The sequence below is a fragment of the Coenobita brevimanus genome, chromosome 70, assembly GCF_032717465.1.
Source record: "Coenobita brevimanus isolate Jiangsu-jjx chromosome 70, ASM3271746v2, whole genome shotgun sequence".
In the NCBI taxonomy this organism is placed as follows: domain Eukaryota; kingdom Metazoa; phylum Arthropoda; class Malacostraca; order Decapoda; family Coenobitidae; genus Coenobita; species Coenobita brevimanus.
Genome location: NC_137023.1, coordinates 40,764,238 through 40,786,126, shown reverse-complemented (window position 1 = coordinate 40,786,126; position 21,889 = coordinate 40,764,238). Strand labels below are relative to the sequence as shown.

Below are 21,889 nucleotides of genomic sequence, written 5' to 3'. Positions count from 1 at the left end.
CCCCACCCATCAACCCCCCTTCCAATCCTACTCCTACTTCCTTCACACCTCCACAGCCAAACCCACTGACCCTTCCCACACCATCCAGTCCCCCAGCTCCTCCCATTCCAACCCATCCTAATCCACCTCAACCCTTACCTCCATCACAACCTCCTCCTACCCCTTCCCCTCCATGCACACCACCTCCCCCCCGTGCTGCAGCAGCCAACACACATCGCACACACAACATAAACATCCTTCAGTTAAACATAGATGGCATAAACACCAAAAACCATGAACTCACACAATTCATCAAACAACAGAACATACACACTGCCATTTTACAAGAAACAAAACTACACAGAGCACAGAAAACACCGACATTTCATAACTTCACCACCATTCGACAAGACCAGGCCGACGGCGGCGGCGGCGGCGGTGGACTCATCACCCTGGTACACAAATCCATCAACTTTGCAGGTACCAGTGCACACACAAAGTCCCTTCCCCCATGTGACACCACAACAGAAATACAATCAATTAAAATACGCACTGGCAACAAATCGCACATAACAATCGCTAACACATACATTCCCCCCCAATCATCCCCCACAGTACCACACAATTACTATCCACAGATACACCACGTCACTAACATACCCAACATCATCCTGGGTGGCGATTTCAACGCCAAGTCATTGGCCTGGCATGTCAACAACCCTGACACAGACAGAGGGCTGGTACTACAATCCCAGGCAGACCACCTTTTCATACTAAACAGTCTAGACCAACATACCCATATCCCACACCAAGCCCTCTTCCTCCCATCATCTCCAGACATCACCTTCTGCTCCCCAAACCTCGCCCCCACTACATCATGGAGAGTGGTCAAAACCCTAGGTTCTGATCACCTTCCAATCATCATCACTGCCAAAACCAGAATCACCCCAGCTGGCCACAAACACACATACACTAATTATAAGAGAGCCAACTGGGAGGCCTTTGTAACTGAAACAGAACAACATTTCGAAACACTAAACAGTACACCCATCACAAACATCAACACCGCTGTGCACACTTTCAATACAATTATACAAAACACAGACAAAAGACACATCCCTAGAGGCAACAGAAAGAGAGACAACCCCAACTTCACACCAGAAATTCAAGGCCTCATCAGACAACGGGACACACTGCGACACTCCCCAACACCCCATACATAAGACACCGTACAACAAATACAAGAACTCAACACTCAGATAAACAATAAAATATCAGAACAGCAAACACTAAACTGGAAAAATTATCTCCAAACACTTGACCACAAAACAAACATCAGCAAACTCTACAAAACACTAAACAGCATCACACTTTCCAACAGCAACACCACACAATCACACGCCGCCATCACAACAACAGACACCATACCCTCAAACAAACAACAAGCAAACACTTTCATCAATCACTTTTCACAAGTCAGCCATCTAAACCCCCATCCCGAAGACCGATGTATCATCCGACGTAAGAGACAGTTCCCCACAGACCCAGACTACGCACCTTTCACTTACAACCAGACGAAGTACATCATTAACAACCTCAAGCACTCATCTGCCTGTGGACCAGACAACATAAGCAACATTCACCTTAAACACCTAGGACCACAAAGCATACAAGCACTCACCAACATATCAAACAACAGCTACTTACACAACATAATACCCAACATCTGGAAGCATGGCAATATCATCACTATCCCTAAACCCAACAAAGACCCCACGTTACCCTCCTCACACCGCCCCATCACACTCCTCTGCACCCCCTCTAAAGTCACTGAACGACTGGTACTACAACTAGTCACACCTCACATTCCCCTAGCCCAGTCACAACATGGCTTTAGGCTACTACACTCCACAAACACCCTTCTTACAGACCTTACACAGAGAGTTTTCGATGGCATGAATTCAGCTAGGCCACCACACAGAACAATCCTAATCACACTAGACATTAGCAAAGCTTTTGATGCCATCCCCTGCCACAACCTCACAAACAAAATACTCAACACAAACATGCACAATAACACAAAAAGATGGCTGGCAAACTACTTAGCAGGCAGATGTGCACATGTAACATTTGCCGGTCAGTCTTCTAACATCAGAAACTTCACAAACGGCATTCCCCAATGATCTGTTTTGTCCCCTACACTCTTTAACCTATACATGCACGACGTACCCACACCCCACATACCACAGATACACAGAGCTTCCTATGCAGATGATATAACACTTACATGTACGCACCAAAACGCAAACACAGCTGCACACATCATTCAACCTTACCTCAACACACTACATGAATGGTTCACCACACAGGCTCAAGATAGCCCCAGCCAAATCTACAGTGACTCTTTCTCACAAACTGGACAGCAGAACACAGTCACATACCACACCTCACCATAGACAACACTCCCCTACCACACACACACACACACAAAATCCTTGGTGTAACATACAATACATCAATGTCGTTTAAACAACACATCACAAACATTAAAAATAAAATAACACCAAGACTCAGTGCCTTGAGGTCACTTGCCCATACAACATTCAGACACAACAAAGAAACCACCACCACAGTAGACAAACAGTACATACGTTCAGTGATGAATTATGCAAGCCCTGCCTGGGCTTCTAACCTCACCAAAACACACCACAACACTCTACAGATCATACAGAACAAGGCCCTAAAAATCATCACAGGCTGCACAACTACTACACCCACACACCACCTATATCAAGAAACCAAAGTCCTCAAAGTCAAGGATCACCTAGACATGAGAGGCACCCAGTTTCTTGCTGCACCCTCCACAAACCCACAACATCCACTACAGTACATGGCAGCACATCCACCCACACCAAGGAACATCAAAACATCACCCAGCACACGATACCGTACACAAATACTGTCATCTCTCCCCCCTCGCCCACCTCAGACCAGCTTCCAGAAGCATACCCACACTCAGATCACTCGCCACTTCATACAGTCACTTAAAGACAACACACAGCTGCATGCACGGCCTCCTGACATCCACCTTTCTGAATCCTATCTTTCTCGTGAGGACAGGGTCCACCTGGCCAGGCTGAGATGTGGGCACCATCCAGCTCTCTTAAGCTACCAGAAGAGGCTGGATGACTCCGTCGCTGTTGCCTGTCCAGGAGGCAACACAGCACCCCATACTATTAAGCACATTATGGAAGACTGCATTGCACACAATCACCTACGCCAACAACACAACATACACTCTTTGAGAGCTCTGTGGGAAAGCCCGGTCTCGGCCATGGCCTTCCTAAGGGACTCGGGGCTGTTCGGCCAGACTGCCTAGGGAACAACTACTACTACTACAACTAAACACACCACAGTACATTTCACCCTTCACACACGCTAAACACACCACAATACATTTCACCTCTCACACACATTTAACACATCACAATACACATCACCCTTCACACACGCAAACACAGCACAATATATTTCACCTTTCAGACACAATTAACACACCACAATACATTTCACCCTTCATACACATTAAACACACCACAATACACTTTACACACACACACACACACACACACACACACACACACACACACACACATCTAAACTTCTGGACACATCTAAATCACCACCTCATGCAGCTTACCCAAACACACACCATTGTACAACCCCCCCCCCCCCCTGCACACACAGTAATACCAGACAGAACACACCTATTGGCTCCTCTCTCTCTCTCTCTCTCCCAGTTGTGGAGTGGATTATTTTGTGGTCACTTCCCATTCTGCATTCTCTCCCTTGTGGCTGTGGAGTGGTGTTCCTGTTCCTCTCTCCATGATGACTCTAGAGTAGTTTGTGCCCGTGTTCATTCCGTGTCTACTCCCCTCTGCAGAGAGAGGTGTTTTTATCTTCGCTACTGATTCAGTCCCTTTTTCGCAATCTCTCTCGCAGTTGTGGAGTGGGGTGTCGCTGCCAGGGTTCCGGGGTGGCCTGGGGCGGGGGTGCCGAGGCGGGGCCATGACACGTCGAGTCTACACCCATGAGGAATACATCGGCCTGGTGCTGGAGAGTGGACAGGTAGTAGGGCTATGTCCAGGGTCAACACCATACAGCAGCACTGTCATACCATCATTAACACCATTTACACCCATCCCAACACCCTGAAATAACTCAAGCTTAAGTATCTGGCTAGTTAGGTAGATTGGTAAGTAGGTAGAGAGACAGACTAGATATCAGCTGTGCATTGCATTTTTGTGACACACGTTATGATGATTGTATTCTGAGTTACTGTATTTGTTTATTTATTTTGGCTGAGCCAACACCTTAGCAAATGGGGTATCATAGATACCTTTGTGGTAGGTGGAAGCCTCACCACCCACCCACTTGAAGTAATGACACCTTTTGGCGACTCTGCACTTACTACCCAGCCAAATGGTTTCCTGTTTCCCAAGAAATCATCAGTTACTTTTTTTTAAGTCACTGACCATCCCATCAGGATGTAAACCACGACTACAGCCATGGCAGCACTGATGAGGACCCCAGGATGATGGCGTTCTTCGATTCCCTGGTTCAGCGTGAGGTGGAGGGCTGGACGTCCAACACTGACCTCTCTGATGACACCCAGCAACCCCTTTCTGGTCCTGATGATGATGATACCACCACTACCACACAGTCCTCACTCTCAATCCCCACCACATCACAGTCTGATGATAATGATTCAGATGATGGTATGATGTCACAGCTGTTGTTAACCTTTTAAATATGATGATGATTATGATTATTATTATTAGTAGTATCAAATTTGTTGTATGTTGATGATACAGTACTGCTTGCAAATACCGGACAAGAACTTGGTAGGCTAGTGCAGAGTTTTGCTGATGTCTGTGAGCATCGTGCCTTGGAGTAAATATAGAAAAGAGTAAGGTGATGGTTATTGAGAGAGGAGGTGACTCCCAGTGCAAAATTATAATGAATGGAGAGAGACTGGAATTGGTGAGAGAGTTCGAGTACCTGGGCACAGTGATAGAAAAGAGAGGAAAATGTGCAAAAAAAGTTGAAAGTAGAGTGACACAAGGAAGAAAGGTAGCTGGTGCAATGAAGGCCTTGATAAGAAACAGAGGTTTGAGTGTTGCAGTTGCACGAGGCTTGCACGAAGGAGTGTTAGTGCCAGCTTTAACATGTGGATGTGAGACTATGGTGTGGCATGAAAATGAAAAGTCAAGAGTAAGAGCAGTGGAGATGAGACTGTTGAGGAATGTATGTGGAGTACAGAGGGTGGATAGGATACGAAATAATGTGATTCATGAAAGATGTGGAGTGAGGAAGTTGGTGGACACCAGAATCGAATAGAGTGTACTGAGATGGTATGGTCATGTGGAGAGAATGGATAACAATAGAGTGGTGAAAAAGGTATACCTGAGCGAATTTGAAGGAGGGAGGAGACGAGGTAGGCCAAGGAGAAGGTGGAAAGATATGGTGGATGAGTGTGTAAGGAAGAGAGGTATGGAAGTCGGTGAAGCTAGGTGACTGACAAGAGATCGAGCTAGCTGGATGAAGGTAGTGAGAAGTGCGTGATCAGGGACTTGGCACCCCTTTTTTAATGTGGCAGCATCCAGATTGACTCAATTGGATACGTTTATGTGAAGCTACAGAACATGGTGAATGTTTTTGGCGTATCCGATAGCCAGGATTCTGGGGGCTTGAATGATGAGTGAATGGAAGCGTGGGCCATTGGTTTGGGCAAATTTGGGGTGTCTGGACGTTTCTACTCCTCACCCTGCCTAGGGTGGGAAAGGAGGTCCGGATGATGATGATGATGATGATGATGTTGATTATTATTATTATTGTGATGATTACTAACTTCAGGCAGTTAGCTAAGGAGAAACTTTTTCTGCTGAAGGGGTGAATACTTTATCCCTATTAGATTTTCTTTTGCTCCACATTTTATATTCTGTTTAGTAGTAGTTAACATGTAACCAAGAAACTGATGCCTGGTAGATCTGGTGAGCTAAGGCACTCCAACTGGATGTGGCCCCCAAAAAATTTAATTTGTGGGGTGACTAGGGCTTATGGCTGACATGGTGTTGCTCAGAGGCAAGCAACAGGAATAGGGAGGCTGCCAGGGATTGATCTGAATAAGGAGGCTGCCTGAGATTGAGCTCAATAAGGAGGCTGCCAGAGATCGAGCAGTATGGAGAGCCTCCATTAGGTGACCAAGATTGACGCATGCAAGCATGCTGGAGCCTTTATAAACGAAACGATTCTCACCTTAAATATCGGGACTGAGTATCCTAGCACTGATGGAGCAGTAAATGCTTGGATGATGGATGGATTTTCCTAACTTCCAGATGATTTTGTTCAGCTTAGGAATGACATAACTTTTTGTAGTGGTTAAAAATTGCAGAAGTTCGTAAGTATAATGCTACCGTTAGACTGTACAGTTTTTGTTTTTTCTTATTTTCCTTCTTCCTTTTCATAGAAGGAAATTTCAGTAAGTTGAGAGTGACCTCTGCTTATTTTTGTGGATGTGTAGGAGGTTTTTGATAGGGTGTGAAGATTGTTCAGTGGGCACTGAGAAAGTAAGCAAAATAAGAATGGTTGGTAATCATCATCTAGGCAAATTTTAAGTGTACTCTGTTCAAAACTAGGAATCTAGTTGCAGTTTTGATGAACTGTGTGAAGACCCTGAGGACAGTGATCAGACTGAGAGGCATGACTTGGAATTTGAGTCTTCCTTTCGGTCTTGGGTGAATCGTAGATATATACATGCCAAGAGACTTCCTGAGGATCCATTGTACCTTACCAACTCTGTTTGGGATTGGTATTCAATCTGGTTTGCATAATTATTTTCAACCGATGACATGGAAAGACATCATAAATATGGGTCTGGTGGGGCTTCATGTTGACATCTTTGAGGGTCATCGCAGTGTAAACTTTGTAGCATGAGGGCCATGGCTGTAGGGCTGGAATTGGGCAGTAAAAATCCAGTTAATTTTGGTACTGTTGATTTGGGTGATAGAGTTACCAGAATTCTTTTCTAATTCATTTATGATAAATTCTTATATTCTCTTCCTCTCTTATGTTCTCATTAATCCCATGGGGACCATAGGCAGGTCACCTACTTGCAATTGTTCTGGAGTACAGGTATCCCTCATTGTACGATACCTCTAGGTGTGATACCCTGGCGTAACGATGGGGGTAGAAATACTGTACCACCATACCCCACCTAACGATAGCCAAACCCCAGTTAAACATTGGGTTTTTATTTTTTTTTTTCTGATTTTGATTATACTTTAGACTAAAATTGTGTGTTTAGGTTTATTTATAAATTGTTTTTAGACTTAGAGTAATGTGTTTTAGCCATAGGTGGGGTGATCATTGTCATTTTGGGGTACAGTTAATTAAGCTTGATTATTTTCTAGACTTACATTTGATGATTTTCAGATTTTATTTGTTGGTTTTAGTGAGTTTTTTACAGATGTTTGACTTAGGTTAGCTTCTTTTACGGCTGTTAGTCCATTTAGATTGACTCTAAACTTGTTTTTGGACTCATATGGGTGGGTTTAGGACTTGGTTGGGGGAAAACCCAAGGCTCAAAAACACATCCCTGTATTTTACATGTTAAATCTACCGCTAGATACGATACCCCGCCTAATGGTGGGTTTTTACTTAACCAATTGCATCGTTAAACCGGGGTATTCCTGTACAGTATCCATCATCTCAGTGTAAACTTTGTAGCATGAGGGTCATGGCTGTAGGGCTGGAACTGGGCAGCAAAAATCCAATTAATTTTGGTACTGTTGATTTGGGTAATAGAATTACCAGTTCAGTTCTGGTTGATTTCTGATATTCTCTTCCTCCTTTATGTTCTCATTAATGCCACTGGGGCCATAGGCAGGTCACCTACCTGTAATTGTTGTGGAGTACAGTACCCTGACTTTGTACCCAAACACTTTACTGACATTAATATGAGATTGGCTGTTATCATTACCTAAGTTAGTAGTTTAGCTTATTAGAGGTTTTTAGTCATGTATGTCCACAAAAGGGATTTGGATGATTATGTACTCAGTAATGTACTGGACTTAACCCGTTAACTGCTCTATACAGCCTGGGCTGTTCCGAGTGTGACTGCTCAAAACAGCCCTGGCTGCGCAGGTGAATTTTGAATATAGTGCCACGGTGACCAAGGCCAACCCATGCAAGCATGTGTGAGCCTTCAAAACAGAAACTGAAACCGAAAAAGAAAACGAAAACCATACATTCCAATAGGGAATCAGACACTTTGATGTTCATCCATGGCTTTACCAAGGTAAATATTGAGCTAATATTTCATTACTATATACTTTGGCATGTGCTCTCTCAATTCCTAACACAAAATTTGACCTTTGGGAAATTTCACTTTTACCCCATGTGCGCCCACCACGGACACCTCCAAAAAACCGCCATGAGCAGTTAACGGATTAAGAAGCCTAGCCTCAGGGTCCAACAGCTTTTCTGTGATAATATGGGACTAACTGTTTCCATCATCATCATCATCATTATCATCATCATCATCATCATCATTATCATTATCATTAACATCTCTGCATCTGTATCAGCCCATCTTAGGGCCAACAGGACCAAACCTTCTTCTCGGAGGGAATGGTATCCAGACATATCCCTTTCTCATACTGGCAAAGTCGTGGTGTCTGTAGGAAGTGAAAACATTGAAAGTGAGTGTTGTACGGTAAACCCTCACTCTAATGGACTCCCTTATCTTACCATTACCGATATGTTCATAGCTCCCTCCCCCCCCACTGAGACAATGACTTGACTAGCAGTTGAAGGCAACCCACTCCATGTGCCAGGTGTCCTTTGTGTTTTCTTATTTTCTGTTCACAGTCATTGTACTGAAGTTCATATACAGTGTACAGTACTATATTTTCTAATGATTCATAAATGTTTTCATAGACAGTGTGCATTGTGCATGGTATTGCTTATGCATTATTATTTAGGCTATTTCAGCCACTAATGAACAGTTGGTTTCAGTGCACTGCCCTGTCCCCTCAGTTTGTTTGTCTGAATGATGGTTTATTTTATGGGCACTGTACAGGGTATGTGTGTGTCTGCATGTCATATCATCAGTAAGCTGCCAAGGTGTGAATGTATACTTGTATAAGCATGTGAAAAGACATACAGTCAGCACCAAGATTAAATGTCTGCCTTGTTGAGCTCAGTCTCTAGACTTGGGACATACACAGTAAAAGATGAGTACATTGTCCACAGAACCACTACAGTTTCCCACTGAAGAATGGTGTAGGTTAGTAAATTGTTTGCCTAAATCAGACCATTCATTTTATACTAAATCGTTTCCTTATATCTGACAGCACTATTTCATCTCAACAGATGCGGGTGGTGGTGGGGGCAGGAGAGGGCGGGACAGCTCTGAGGAAAGGCCAGTGGGTGGAGGGGGTTCCAGCAGCAGCCCATCTACGCGGAGAGACTCACATGCACGTACACACACACCTCAATACCAAGATGAGAATGATGATGATGATGATGATGGGGATAAGGTAAGTTATTAATATTTCATGATCATTATTAATATTATAATTGTTATGTGGTTGGTAGGGGTGCTTACCATCCACACACTCAATGTAATGCTGCTCTTGAGTGTCTGCCCTTTCCTCTCCTCCATCCTTCTTTCCTTCCATCCTACTCTGTCTTTCTTTCCTTCATTCTTTCCTTGGCCTTCTGCCTACATGTGGCTTTACACTCCCTCTTCTGTCTTTCTTTCCGTCATTCTTTCCCTTTTATTCTGCCTGTAGTTGACTCTGCATTGAGTGACTAGCCAAGTGGTTGCCTGTACACCAGGAAATAATTTACTGTGCTGGGTGGTAACCATATAACCAAATTTTGGCGCCTGGTGGTGTAGTGGGTAATTACAGCGCTCCAGTTGGATTGAGCTGGTGAAGGTTTATATCCAAAGGGCAGTTGGGGTTTATTGCTCACGAAATGCCACTGAGGGATGAGTGAGGCTCATCATTCTCATTTTAAATGTCAGGACCAACTAGCCTAGCCCCGGGGCTTCTACGCTCCTCATGGGACAACGTAGGATTGTATGATGAATGAATGAAATTATTGTTATTATTATTGTGTCAGCTCGAGGCGTATGCATGTATGTCAAGTTCAAGTTTGAGAAGGTGAAAGAGGCGGTGATTGTAGCGTATGCACCGTGTGAGGACAGGAGTGAGAGAGAGAAAGACAGGTTTTGGGATGAGCTGGGTGAAGTAGTGGGAGAAATGCCCAGGAGCTATAAAGTGATTGTAATGGGGGATATGAATGGAAGAGTAGTCACTGGTCCGGATGATATCATAATGGGTTGTTATGGAGTACCAGGAGAAAATGATAATAGGAAGTTACGAAAGGATATGTGTCAGGAGAGGAGGTTGTGCATTTGTAACTCGTATTTCAAACATAAAGATGCACATAAATATATATGGTACAGAGGGAACGGGGATCATGTTAAAAGAAGCCTGATTGATTACATGCTTGTAGAGAGGTTGATGATGGTAATGGTTGCTGCTACGAGGGCTGTGAGAGGACATTGTGGATGTCTGTCAGATCATATGATTGTGGTATGCAAGATCAAGCTGAGAGGAAAGAGGTGGACCAGGAGAGAGAGGAACAGTCAGGGAGAAAGACTGGAAGTTGAGAAGCTGAGGATCAAAGAAATGGCACATGATTACAGAACCAAAGTAGAGGAGGAGTTAGAGTCAGTGAATTGGGATGAAGTGGATCTGGACAGCCTGTGGAATGCATATAGGGATTCTTAGTTAGGAATGTGGTGAGTGGTGTGGCAAGAGTAACAACAAAGAAGAAAGGTATGGCATGGTGAAATGAAAAGGTTAAGAGAGCAGTGGAGGAAAAGAGGAGGAAGTGGCTAGAGTGGTTACAGAACAGGGGTTCAATTGAAACAAGAACTGAATGCACTGAGAGCAAGAAGCACATAAAGATACTAGTGAAGAGGAAAAAGAAGGAAATAAATGATGATCTAGGAAGAGAAATGAATGCAAACTACTCTGAAAATTGGAATTTATTCTGGAAAGATGTACAGAAATGTAGAAGTGACAGTGGAAAGAAATGTGAAAGTGAAGGCTGTAAGTGGTAGATTATTAACCCATGGGCTTGAAATGAGGAACATATGAAATAAATATTATAAAAGCCTCATGAATGAGAACAGAGAGAGCAGAATGGCTGTAAACATGATTGGTTTTGGGGATGTGCGGAGGAATGCAGTGATAAAAAACATGACACTCACACAGGTGAAGAACGCTGTGAAGCTGCTGAAAAATGAGAAAGCAGTTGTGGTTGATGAGGTGTATGCAGGAATAATTAAGTGTAGTGGAGAGAGTGGAATGAAGTGCATATTGGAGATATGTAAGAAGGCATGGATGAGTGAAACTGTGCCAGCAGAGTGTAAAAAGGCTGTGATTTTACCCCTGTACAGAAATAAAGGTGAGTGAAGTGAGTGCAAGAATTGTTGTGGGATAAGTTTATTGAGTGTTGTAGGGGAAGGACTATGGAAGAATTATTATAGAGAAAGTGAGAAAGATATCAGAAGTCATAGTGAGTGATGAACAGGGTGACTTTAAGAGTGGCAGAAGATGTGTGGATTAAATATTTGAAGTGAGACAGATCGTGGAGAAGGCTTATGAGAAGGACTATAAGGTATTTATAGCATTTGTGGATCTGGAAAAAGCATACGACAAAGTAGACAGAGAAGGATTGTGGGAGGTTTTGTGCGCGTACGGTGTAGATAATAAGCTGCTAGGTGCCGTCAAAAGATTTTATGATGGTAATGAGGCATTTGTAAGGGTTAATGGGCATCTAAGTGAATGGTTCACGATCAGTGTGGGCATGTGACAAAGTCATGTGAGGTGCCCGTGGTTGTTCCATATACATATATGGATGTGGTGATAGAGAAGTACAAACACGAGTAATGGAGAGAGGGATGGCGTTGGTAGTGAATGGTGATTGATGGAAAACCTCAAATTTGTTGTATGCTGATGATGAAGTGCTGCTTGCAAAACTGGACAAGAGCTTGACAGATTAGTGCAGAGTTTTGCTGTTGTCTTGAGCAACATGCGCTGGGAGTAAATGTAGAAAAGAGTAAAGTGATGGTAAATGAGAAAGTGACTCTCAGTGTGATGTGAATGGAGAGAGACTGGAATTGGTGAGAGAGTTCAAATACCTGGGTACAGTGATGGAAAAGAGGAAAATGTGCAAAAGAAGTTGAAAGTAGGAAGGAAGGTAGCTGGTGCTATGAAGGCCTTGATAAGAAACAAAGGCTTGAGTGTTGCAGCTGCGTGAGGCTTACATGAAGGAGTGTTAGTGCCAACTTTAACATATGGATATGAGACTATGGTGTGGCATGAAAATGAAAAGTCAAGAGTAAGAGCAGTGGAGATGAGACTGCTGAGGAATGTATGTGGAGTACAGAGAGTGGATAGGATACGAAATACTGTAATGTGATTCATGAAAGATGTGGAGTGAGGAAGTTGGTGGACACCAGAATTGAAGAGAGTGTACTGAGATGGTATGGTCATGTGGAGAGAATGGATAACAATAGAGTGGTGAAAAAGGTATAACTCAGCAAATTTGAAGGAGGGAGGAGGCGAGGTAGGCCAGGGAGAAGGTGGAGAGATAGGGTGGATGAGCGTGTGAGGACAAGAGGTATGGAAGTCGGTGGGGCTAGGGGACTGACAAGAGATCAAGCTGACTGGATGAATGTTGTGAGAAGAAGTGCATGATCAGGAGTTTGGCATCCCTTTTTGACGTGACAGTGTTCGGATTGACTCTAATGGATACGTTTATGTGAAGCTACAGAATGTGATGAAAGTTTTTGGCATGTCAGACAGAACTAGGATTCGTGGGACTTGATTGATGAGTGAATAGAGGAGTGGCCCATTGGATTGGGCAAACTTGGGCTGTCTGGACGTTGCTACTTCTCACCCTGCCCTAGGGTGGGAAAAGAGGTCTGGACGACGACGACGACGACGATGATGATGATGATGATCATTATTATTAATAATAATTATTATTATTACTGGTGCCTGGTGGTTTAGTGGGTAATTGCAGTGCTCCAATCGTATTGAGCCGGTGAAGGTTTATATCCAAGGGGTGGTTGGGGTTATTGCTAATGTAATGCCACTCAGAGATGAGTGAGGCTGGTCACTCTCATCTTAAATGTCAGGACCAAATTCCCTAGCCCCGGGCCTCTACACTTCTCATGGGGCAACGTAGAATTGGATGATGGATGGATGGATGGATGGATTATTATTATTATCATTACTATTATTATTATTATTATTTATATTTTTATTATTTCTACCATTAACCCCTGCTGGACTGATTATTTGTAAGGTACTTTGTGTCCTTTGAGTCGTTATATAACCAATATAAATTGTACCACATATGAGGCTTGTAGCATAGTCTGTGCACACCTTCCTTGTGCCTCATGTGAAGTCTGCAGCTTGTTGAGGGTTAAGTTGGGGAGAGCAGAATCCAGAACTAAAATAAGAAAGGGATTAAAAAAAAAAAAAGAAGAAGAAAGAAAGAAAGAAAAAGACTAATCTATCATGTTACTACTCGTGTGAAATATGCAGCCTCATAGAAATGTGATGTGCTGAACTGACTCTGCTTTCTTTAAACCTGCTCAGTTGCTGACAGTGTAAAGAGGCTTTATTCACTTTCATGTGTAGCAGCTCGGCACATTCAACTTTTAAGGAAAAAAGATGGATCAGAGGCATTTTGCCTAGACACCTACCCACCTCTCATTTCCTTCCCCCCCCCCCTCCCCATCTCTCTCTCTCTCTCTCTCTCTCTCTTTTTCTTTCTTTCTTTCATTCTTTCCTGTGTCACTCCTATTGCTCTTTTAAACTCTCTACCTGTACTTTTCCTCATTACAGTGGGTTTGCAGCACCTGTCTAATTACATACTGTATATTTTAAACACAATATCTCCGGAAGTCTTGAAATGAACAGATCTTCATTAGACCCTCTTTTAGTCAACTCTCATTGGTAGGGACAATGTCATAGGCTTCTACCTAAGTGAAATATGCCACATATTAGTTAACTCATGGGAATTATTTTTGCTTATTTCATCATTATAATCATAGTCAGTGATGTCAGCATCATTATTGTGACTTGCTGCCAGTCTTATCATCATAATATCCCAATACAGGGTATTGTATGACAGTGAGATGCATATGATCCTGAAAGTAGGTAAAGAAGTTATTAATATGGAGTTTTGAAATATGGTATAGTATATTGTTTTAATTGTGCAGTATTGCAGTAAGTAGAATACGGAACTGTCTTGTACAGTTCATTGTTGTTATTCAGTAAACTAACCTTTCAGATGTGTCATGGTTCCTTCAGCTGATTAATTCTCAAAGGGTACTTAATATCCTGACATATTCTGTTCTCCTGTGCATGATGTATATCATAATTATAAATTTCTCAGTTTGAGGAGTGTTGTGTAAAGCATTGCCTGGAATGTGGGTGGTCTCCTGTGGCTTCCCTTGGCTCCTTTTTTTTTTTTTTTTTTTTTTTTTTTTTATACTAATACTTTCTTATACACCAGGAAACCATTTACTATGCTGTGGCAACCAGATAACTAAATTATGGTGCCTGGTGGTCTTGCGGGTAATTAAGGCGCTCCAGTCAGATTGAGCCTGAGAACGTTTATATCCAAGAAGTGGTTGGGGTTTATTGTTCACGTAATGTCACTGAGGGATGAGTGAGGCTGATCACTCTCACCTTAAATGTCAGGACCAACTTGCCTAGCCCTGGACTCCTATGCTCCTCATGTGGCAACACAAGATTAGATGATGAATGAATGAATGTTTCTTTCAGTTTAGGAGAGACCACCTTGAGGCTGAAATGGGTAGAAATAATTCCCATGATCCATTCAGTTTGAGGAAGTCTGTTTTATTTTATTTTTGCCACTGTCAAGCAATTTTACCTAGGTTATGAGATACCATACTGGGCAGCAGGTTGTAATTTAGGTACTGATATGCTCATGTGTAATACAGAAATGTTACCTAACGTTACACCTGCTGATGGTCAGAGAAAAATATGTAAGTAAAGGAACACCATCGTATGTAGTTTATGGTAATGTTCTGTATTTGCACTTCCAGTATTCTGGTTATTTCATTGCATCATCATTCAGCCAATACCATTATTGATAAAAAAGTGTATCACTGTATTTCCAAAGGAACCAGTGAACTAACTTGAGTTTGTCTTTCTCCAGGTGACTGGAGGGAGTGACTGGATAATGCACCTCATAGCCAAAAAACGAGCCAAGTTGCGGATTGCCAAGCGAGCGCGAAGGAAACAGAAATACTTGAGGAGACACCGAAAGAAGGCCCAGCACATCCTTAAGTCGTTCACTACCAGCCGGAGAAGGTGGGTGAGAGCCAGTTCCGGTTTAAAGTCTGTGGGGGCCCTGGGCAGGCTCTTTGTGTGGGGTCCCCTCCTCAAAATTTTTTTTTAAATTACTAGCAAAACTACCTTGGCTTGGCTACCAAACCAACAGCCAATATGTTTATAAAACAGTAACCTATGTGTGTGTGTGTGTGTATATGTCCCATTCTAACGCCCATATTTTTGTGAATACCGAGATGAAACAACACGTGTATTTGTATGGGTTCTGTTATTATTATTTTTTTTTTAACCCTCTCAGGCACAGTCACGTGATTCACGTGTCATGTGGATTTTCTCAATTTGTTCAGTCACTCGAATCGCGTTCCTAAGCACAAAAAAATTAGCCAAAAATTAAGTTTCTGGCAAAATCGCGTCAAATTTTGACGTATTGTAGCGAGTACAGCGCTTTCCAATGGCAAGGCATTGGCAACACTGAGCTGCCTCATTGGGCCTAGCACGTAGCAGTATACCTCAGTCTCTTCCAAACAGCCAGGCGGTGGGTTGCGTTGTGTCTTCAGTCCCTTTAAACTCCTACTAATTCTCCCCCTCCTTCCTGAGCCGAAGCCCCTATGGACTCAGTGTGATAACGCAATATTTATGAGCATATTTGTATGTGATATTGTCGATGGAACATAGATATATGTCACGAAAAGGAATTGTGTCCCGTTATGAAGCGTTAGGCTTACGAGCCGATATGCGTGTTCACTGTTGCGGGGTTTCGCCTCTCGCCCTCCCCAAGGCCCATGGCATGATTACAAATACGTATATATTGAAGCCAATGCCTAAAGTGTATTTTGTGAAAGATATTGTGGCTGGCTTGGTGAAATTATGGAACCATAGTGTGGAATGGGGCAGGCATCACGACAGTTTTTATAGTTGGGAAGGAAGAATTAGAAGTGTTTAGTGATGGAATTATTGTGATTCTGATAGTGAAAATGCGTATGGAATTGTGTGAAATATACGTCAAACATGCTGCGGGTGTTCGTGAAGGAGTGTGGTGTGTGCCAATACACTAGAGTCGCAGTGAGTGTTCACAGAGAAATATTTCATGCATTCACTGACTTAGCTAAAACAAAGTGCAAGTGTCAGAGACAAGAAATATGCCACAGCCACTTATACATACGTATGTCGTGCAGCGAATGTTCGTGGAGAAATCTACTGTGTGGATCGCATGTGTTTTAGGTAAATGTATCGCAAGGAGAGAAGAAAATACGCCGCAGCCACAGACACACACACACATGCACACACACTCACCCACACCTACACACTCACCCACATGCACACGCTCACCCACACGCACACGCTCACACGCTACATAACTCCTCATCTTCAAGCTACTGCCAGCATCTCAACACCTCTGGAGGAAGTGAGTTATCCGTATTTTTTTTATCTGTATATTGACCTATTTCTATAGTTCAATATTTTTTACACAAATAAATAATGTTTTTTACATACACACATATGAGATGGAAGAAAGTTCAGCTTCTTTGTCAGAACCTAGCAAAAAGACTAGTGGTCATGTCGAGTTTCTGACAGCACTATCAAAAACCTTATGATATTTTACGTATATACTTTGAGTAAAAAAAGAAAATAATAAAACGTAATGAGCGAAAATATGTAGCCATGGGTGAGGTAGGGAAAGAGTATTTTTTATCTCGCGTGCAGGTGGGGAAGAGTATTCTACGTTTGTCGTCCAATTACTCCAAAACTATTGGACGTATCGATTTCCCATAAGAACCGTGATAAAGAGTAGTAAATTCTACGTATGTTCATTTGCAGAATATAAGCCTCTGGGAGCATTTTCTGTTGGAAAAGTTGGGGGAACAGACTTTCGGTAAAGTCGAAAACGCTTAGAGGAGTAATCTCACTTTGTTGGCCAATTACTCGAAAACTATTGGACGTATCGATATCCTATAAGAACCATGATAAAGAGCAGTAAATTCTACGTATGTACACGACATAACAATGTAATATCTATGATAAGAATTCGTTGTTATGTAGGCGGGAATATTGCATATGCTGCGCGCACATCACGAAAGTGACGTACGGACGTGAGTTCCCAGTCGTTTTTGGCGATTTACTTGAGAACTATGAGGCATATGGAAACCAAGAGGTGCTCATTAGAAAGCTGGTGAAATTCTGCATAATATTATGCAATAAAAACATAACATCTGCGAGAAAGTTTCCATATTAGAGCTCCTTGATTTTTTTTCAAAAATGGCTTTCAGTTTTTGGCTATTTTCTCGAAAACTACAAATTGTATCAACACCGGATATGTCTCTTTAGAAAGCTGATGAAATTCTCTATCAAAACTTCTAATAACATTTTCATGTATGATGGAAAACACTCGAATGGTGACGTTGGGAAGTGAACTTGACTTAGCGAAATTTTATTCACGGCTGCCTATTGTTGTTTTATTAGTGTTTTCCTGTTTTTTTGTGGTGCTTATTGGCTAGAACAAACATCGACAACTAAGATGACATAGGTTTCATGGCAGTATATTGATGTTTGGGTGGCGAAAATAAGGAGAGAATACGTGTTATTTGCTGCGTGCGGGCAGCCAGGCCAGGCGGCTTCGCAAAAAAAAGTCGTGCGCCAGAAAACTTACTGAAACTTATCGTGCTTGAGAGGGTTAACTTAAAGATAGCTGTGGGGGAAGCCCATTGCAAACCTAATAGTATTCGCATTGGTTAAGCTTTAGGAAACATCATATGCATATATGCTGTTTTCTTTTACTGATATCCATTTGCACATATAAATCATGACATGACATGACACGACCACATCATAACACTTATAACATGTTTAATGATCAAGTACATGTTAGTTTGTATCAGCAGTAACATAGCCTCACATGCCTTTCATTGAGACAACATTGCTGATGGACACCTCGGTATAGTACCTTAAGTACTATCCTGGGCATAATAGTATAAGCAAAAAGGTCCATCCCATCAGCAGGATTGAGAGCCATGCTTACGGAGGGTAGAATGAATTCACAATAAATCAGCGATTTTTCTGGCCTTTTGTGCAGCAAAATCCTTAACAAGGTTGCTGAAATCCAATTCGCATAGTACGTAACATTCGGTGCTCATTATTGCTAGGTTACTGAGTCCTTTATGTGTCATTGTTATTTGTAGCCTGTTCTTGATCAATTTCATTTTACTGAATGATCTTTCACTGCTACAGTTGGCTGCCATCAGCACAAGGTAAATATGAAGGACTATTTCAGCATTGGGAAAGGTGTCCTTCACAAGTTTTTCTGTGTTATGTTTATATAGAAAATGATGTGGTCCCATTTTGTCATTTTTTTTCTTGTTCAAAAACCTTTGAAAATTCAGCAAATTGAATCAGTTCAATACCAGGAGACCCATCTGAGTCATTCTTGTACTTGTCAGCCACAATGCCTGCTGCTTGTTCAATCTCATATGCTGTTAATGTTTTCAGATGGCCTAGAAATCCAAAATTTGTAGACAGTTCATCATAGGCAGACAGTCATTGATCAAGAGACCTCACAGATTGGTCAGTGACAGGCAGGAAATTCTCAGCATGAAACTTTTGTGATGATGACAAGTGTGCTTCTGCTCCTCATGCATAGTCTAAAGGCTTGAGATGAACATTTGGTTGGCGTTGATGTATCTGACTCTGTACATAGGATGTTGTACCTGATTTCCCAGCACCTGTTGTCTCATATGTATCAAAACATTCTTGTTTTCTTTCAACAGTTTTTTTTTCAGTGACTTCAGAGCAGCAACTGCAGTACTGAAATCAGCTTTAGGGTCTTGCAGTACATGAGTTGTTCCATTTATCCCATCAAGTATGTCATGCCAGAACAGTGCATATTTGACACTTCCTAATTTGCACATACAGTGTACTCACTAGTTTCATGAAATATACTTTTGTGAATAGCAGTTTCGCTATGCAAAGGATTGTTGTTTTGCAAGGAGTCTCGCGAATTTACTGAAAGTTGCACAAGCCCTGGCAGCAAGTGATTGCATGCATACACATCTCTTCGGTCACTTGTTCATGACACTGGTGAGCTTGATAAGCTCCCACTGGATTTTAAGGGCTTTGATGTGGTAGGTGGGGGTGCTTACCTTCCACTCACTCAGTGTAATGCTGCTTTTGGGTGTCTGCCCTTTCCTCTCCTCCCTCCTTTTCTTCCTTCCTCTTCGCTCTGTCTTTACTTCATTCTTCCCTTATCCTTCTGCCTACGGGTGACTTTACACTCCCTGTTTTGTCTTTCTTTCCTTCATTCTTTCCTGTTCTTTGTGCCCATTGGTGACTCTGCACTGAGTGACAAGCTGAATGGTTTCCTGTACACCAGGAAATCATTTACTATTCTGGGTGGTAACCATATAACCACATTATGGCGCCTGGTGTTTTAGTGGGTAATTGCAGCGCTCCAGTCAGATTGAGCCGGTGAAGGCTTATATCCAAGGGGTGGTTGGGGGTTATTGCTCACGTAATGCCACTCAGTGATGAATGAGGCTGGTCACTCTCATCTTAAATGTCAGGACCAACTTGCCTAGCCCCAGGCTCCTATGCTCCTTATGGGGCAATGTAGGATTGGATGATGGATGGATGATGGTGAAGCATCAGGAAGTGGTAGTATGGAGGACTCAACAGTGGTAACTAACCACTGCTCCCAGTCTCAGAACTCTCTTCAAGCCTCATCAAGCAGTTCACCTTATGTCAATGTTAGTACAGTCAGACCCCCTACTTACGAAGGATCGACTTACGAAAAACCACAGATGCGAAAAGGGGGGGGGGGGAGGTCAGTCATAGCAAGGAAGGATGGGGTCAGTTGAGATGATAATTGCAGTTCAGGGAAGGGTAGGGGGTAAGTGGAGGAGTGGAGACAATAATGAGCTTTAATCTCGGGGAGAGAGAGAGAGGATAGCACAGACTTAGGTATGGAGTAGAAAGGTGATGGGGTAGAGGTAAAGAACTTTGTGTCCTCAGTAATTATGGGATTAGGGTTGGGTGAGAGAGAGAGAGGGGGGGGGGGGATAGCACAGAAGTAGGTATGGAGTAGAAAGGAGATGGAGTAGAGGGAATAAACTTTGTGTCCTTAGTAATTATGGGATTAGGGTTGGGTTGGAGAGAGAGAGAGAGAGTATAAGAATGAGAGATGGACTTACGAATAAAAACGACTTACTGAAGACCTTCAAGAACCAATTATTTTTGTAAGTTGGGGACAGCTTGTAAAGTCTTTAGTATTACAGCTGAGTAATGTAAGATGTGTCTGATCAGCTGTATGTAATTTATAGTAGGGGTATTGTTTCATTAATGGGTAGCTAAGGGGGAATGAGGTGGCTGACCCCGGAACCAATTGCCATTTAATACATGTAAAATATACGCACGACTTTCATGAGTTTTAGTTTTGCGACATGATTGTGGTACCAATTAGATGCGAAACTAGTGAGTGCCTTCCACATTCAAAAACAACATTTGCTAAAAGCAAACTTTAGGTATCTTGATCTTCTGCAATTTTTCTTAATGCCCCTCGAAAGTATGGATATCCTAGATTAAGTGCCTTGGTTGCATTTGCTTTGCATGACCAACGTGTGGTGGTTACCCTAGGTACACAAACTGGCCCATCTACTAATTTAAGAATGTTAGTAAGTACTTTATAGCAATGAGTAGAATCTGAGAAGAACACATACATTTCTTCAAGGAAGTCAAAAAATGCCACACCTGCTCAGCAGCATTCAGCTGCAGCTATAGCAGCCAAATTCAGTGAATGTCCTGCACAAGGAATCCAAGGAATCGTGGGGAGGTGTGGCTCAATTGGTAGAGAGGTGGCCTGCCGTTCTAACGGACCCAGGTTCAAATCCCGGCCGGGGCAGGGAACAGTTTAAGGATTTGAATTTCATTAAATCAGGCTTCACTGATCTACCAGAAGATCCGCCGACATGTCATAAAAATACCCCTGCTAATACCAATACACCAGTCCTGTATGAGACAGCCCTAGCATGTATTCAATATGGACGGTGGGTGTTAGTGCCGAAGTGGTGACATGTAGAGGTGTATGGTGTGTAGGAGGACTGCTGGGCCCTGATAGCAGGCTGTGAAGCCTATGCTCAGAGTCGGACACATTAAAAAAAAAAAAAAAAAAAAAAAAAAAAAAAAAAAAGGCTGCCAAATAGTTTTCCAGTGCCACTTTAGCCTGAAGACCTTTTTATCTTCTGCTCATAGCTGAAGCATTATCTTAGACTGGCCATGACAGTTTTTAATGTCTATTCCATAATGGGTAAGGGACATTGTCAAATTATAGGCAGTAGTGTATAACTCATAACACAATGTACAGGATATAGTGTCTGCTAGAGTCATACACAGCTTCTCATTAGGAATGTCAATCCACATAATGTATATCCACAAATCTTGTCCCAGAC

The 21,889-nt window shown here is 42.5% G+C and overlaps 1 protein-coding gene across 1 annotated transcript in view; it reads left to right on the top strand.

Moving 5' to 3' along the window:
* Positions 1-21,889, top strand: part of LOC145406359 (uncharacterized) — a 110,745-nt gene that overhangs the window by 75,816 nt on the left and 13,040 nt on the right. The window contains exons 8-11 of the mRNA XM_080277519.1: positions 3,982-4,107; positions 4,526-4,757; positions 9,415-9,581; positions 15,322-15,476. Coding sequence (XP_080133645.1) covers positions 3,982-4,107; positions 4,526-4,757; positions 9,415-9,581; positions 15,322-15,476 — 680 coding nt within the window. The remainder of the gene's footprint in view (positions 1-3,981; positions 4,108-4,525; positions 4,758-9,414; positions 9,582-15,321; positions 15,477-21,889) is intronic.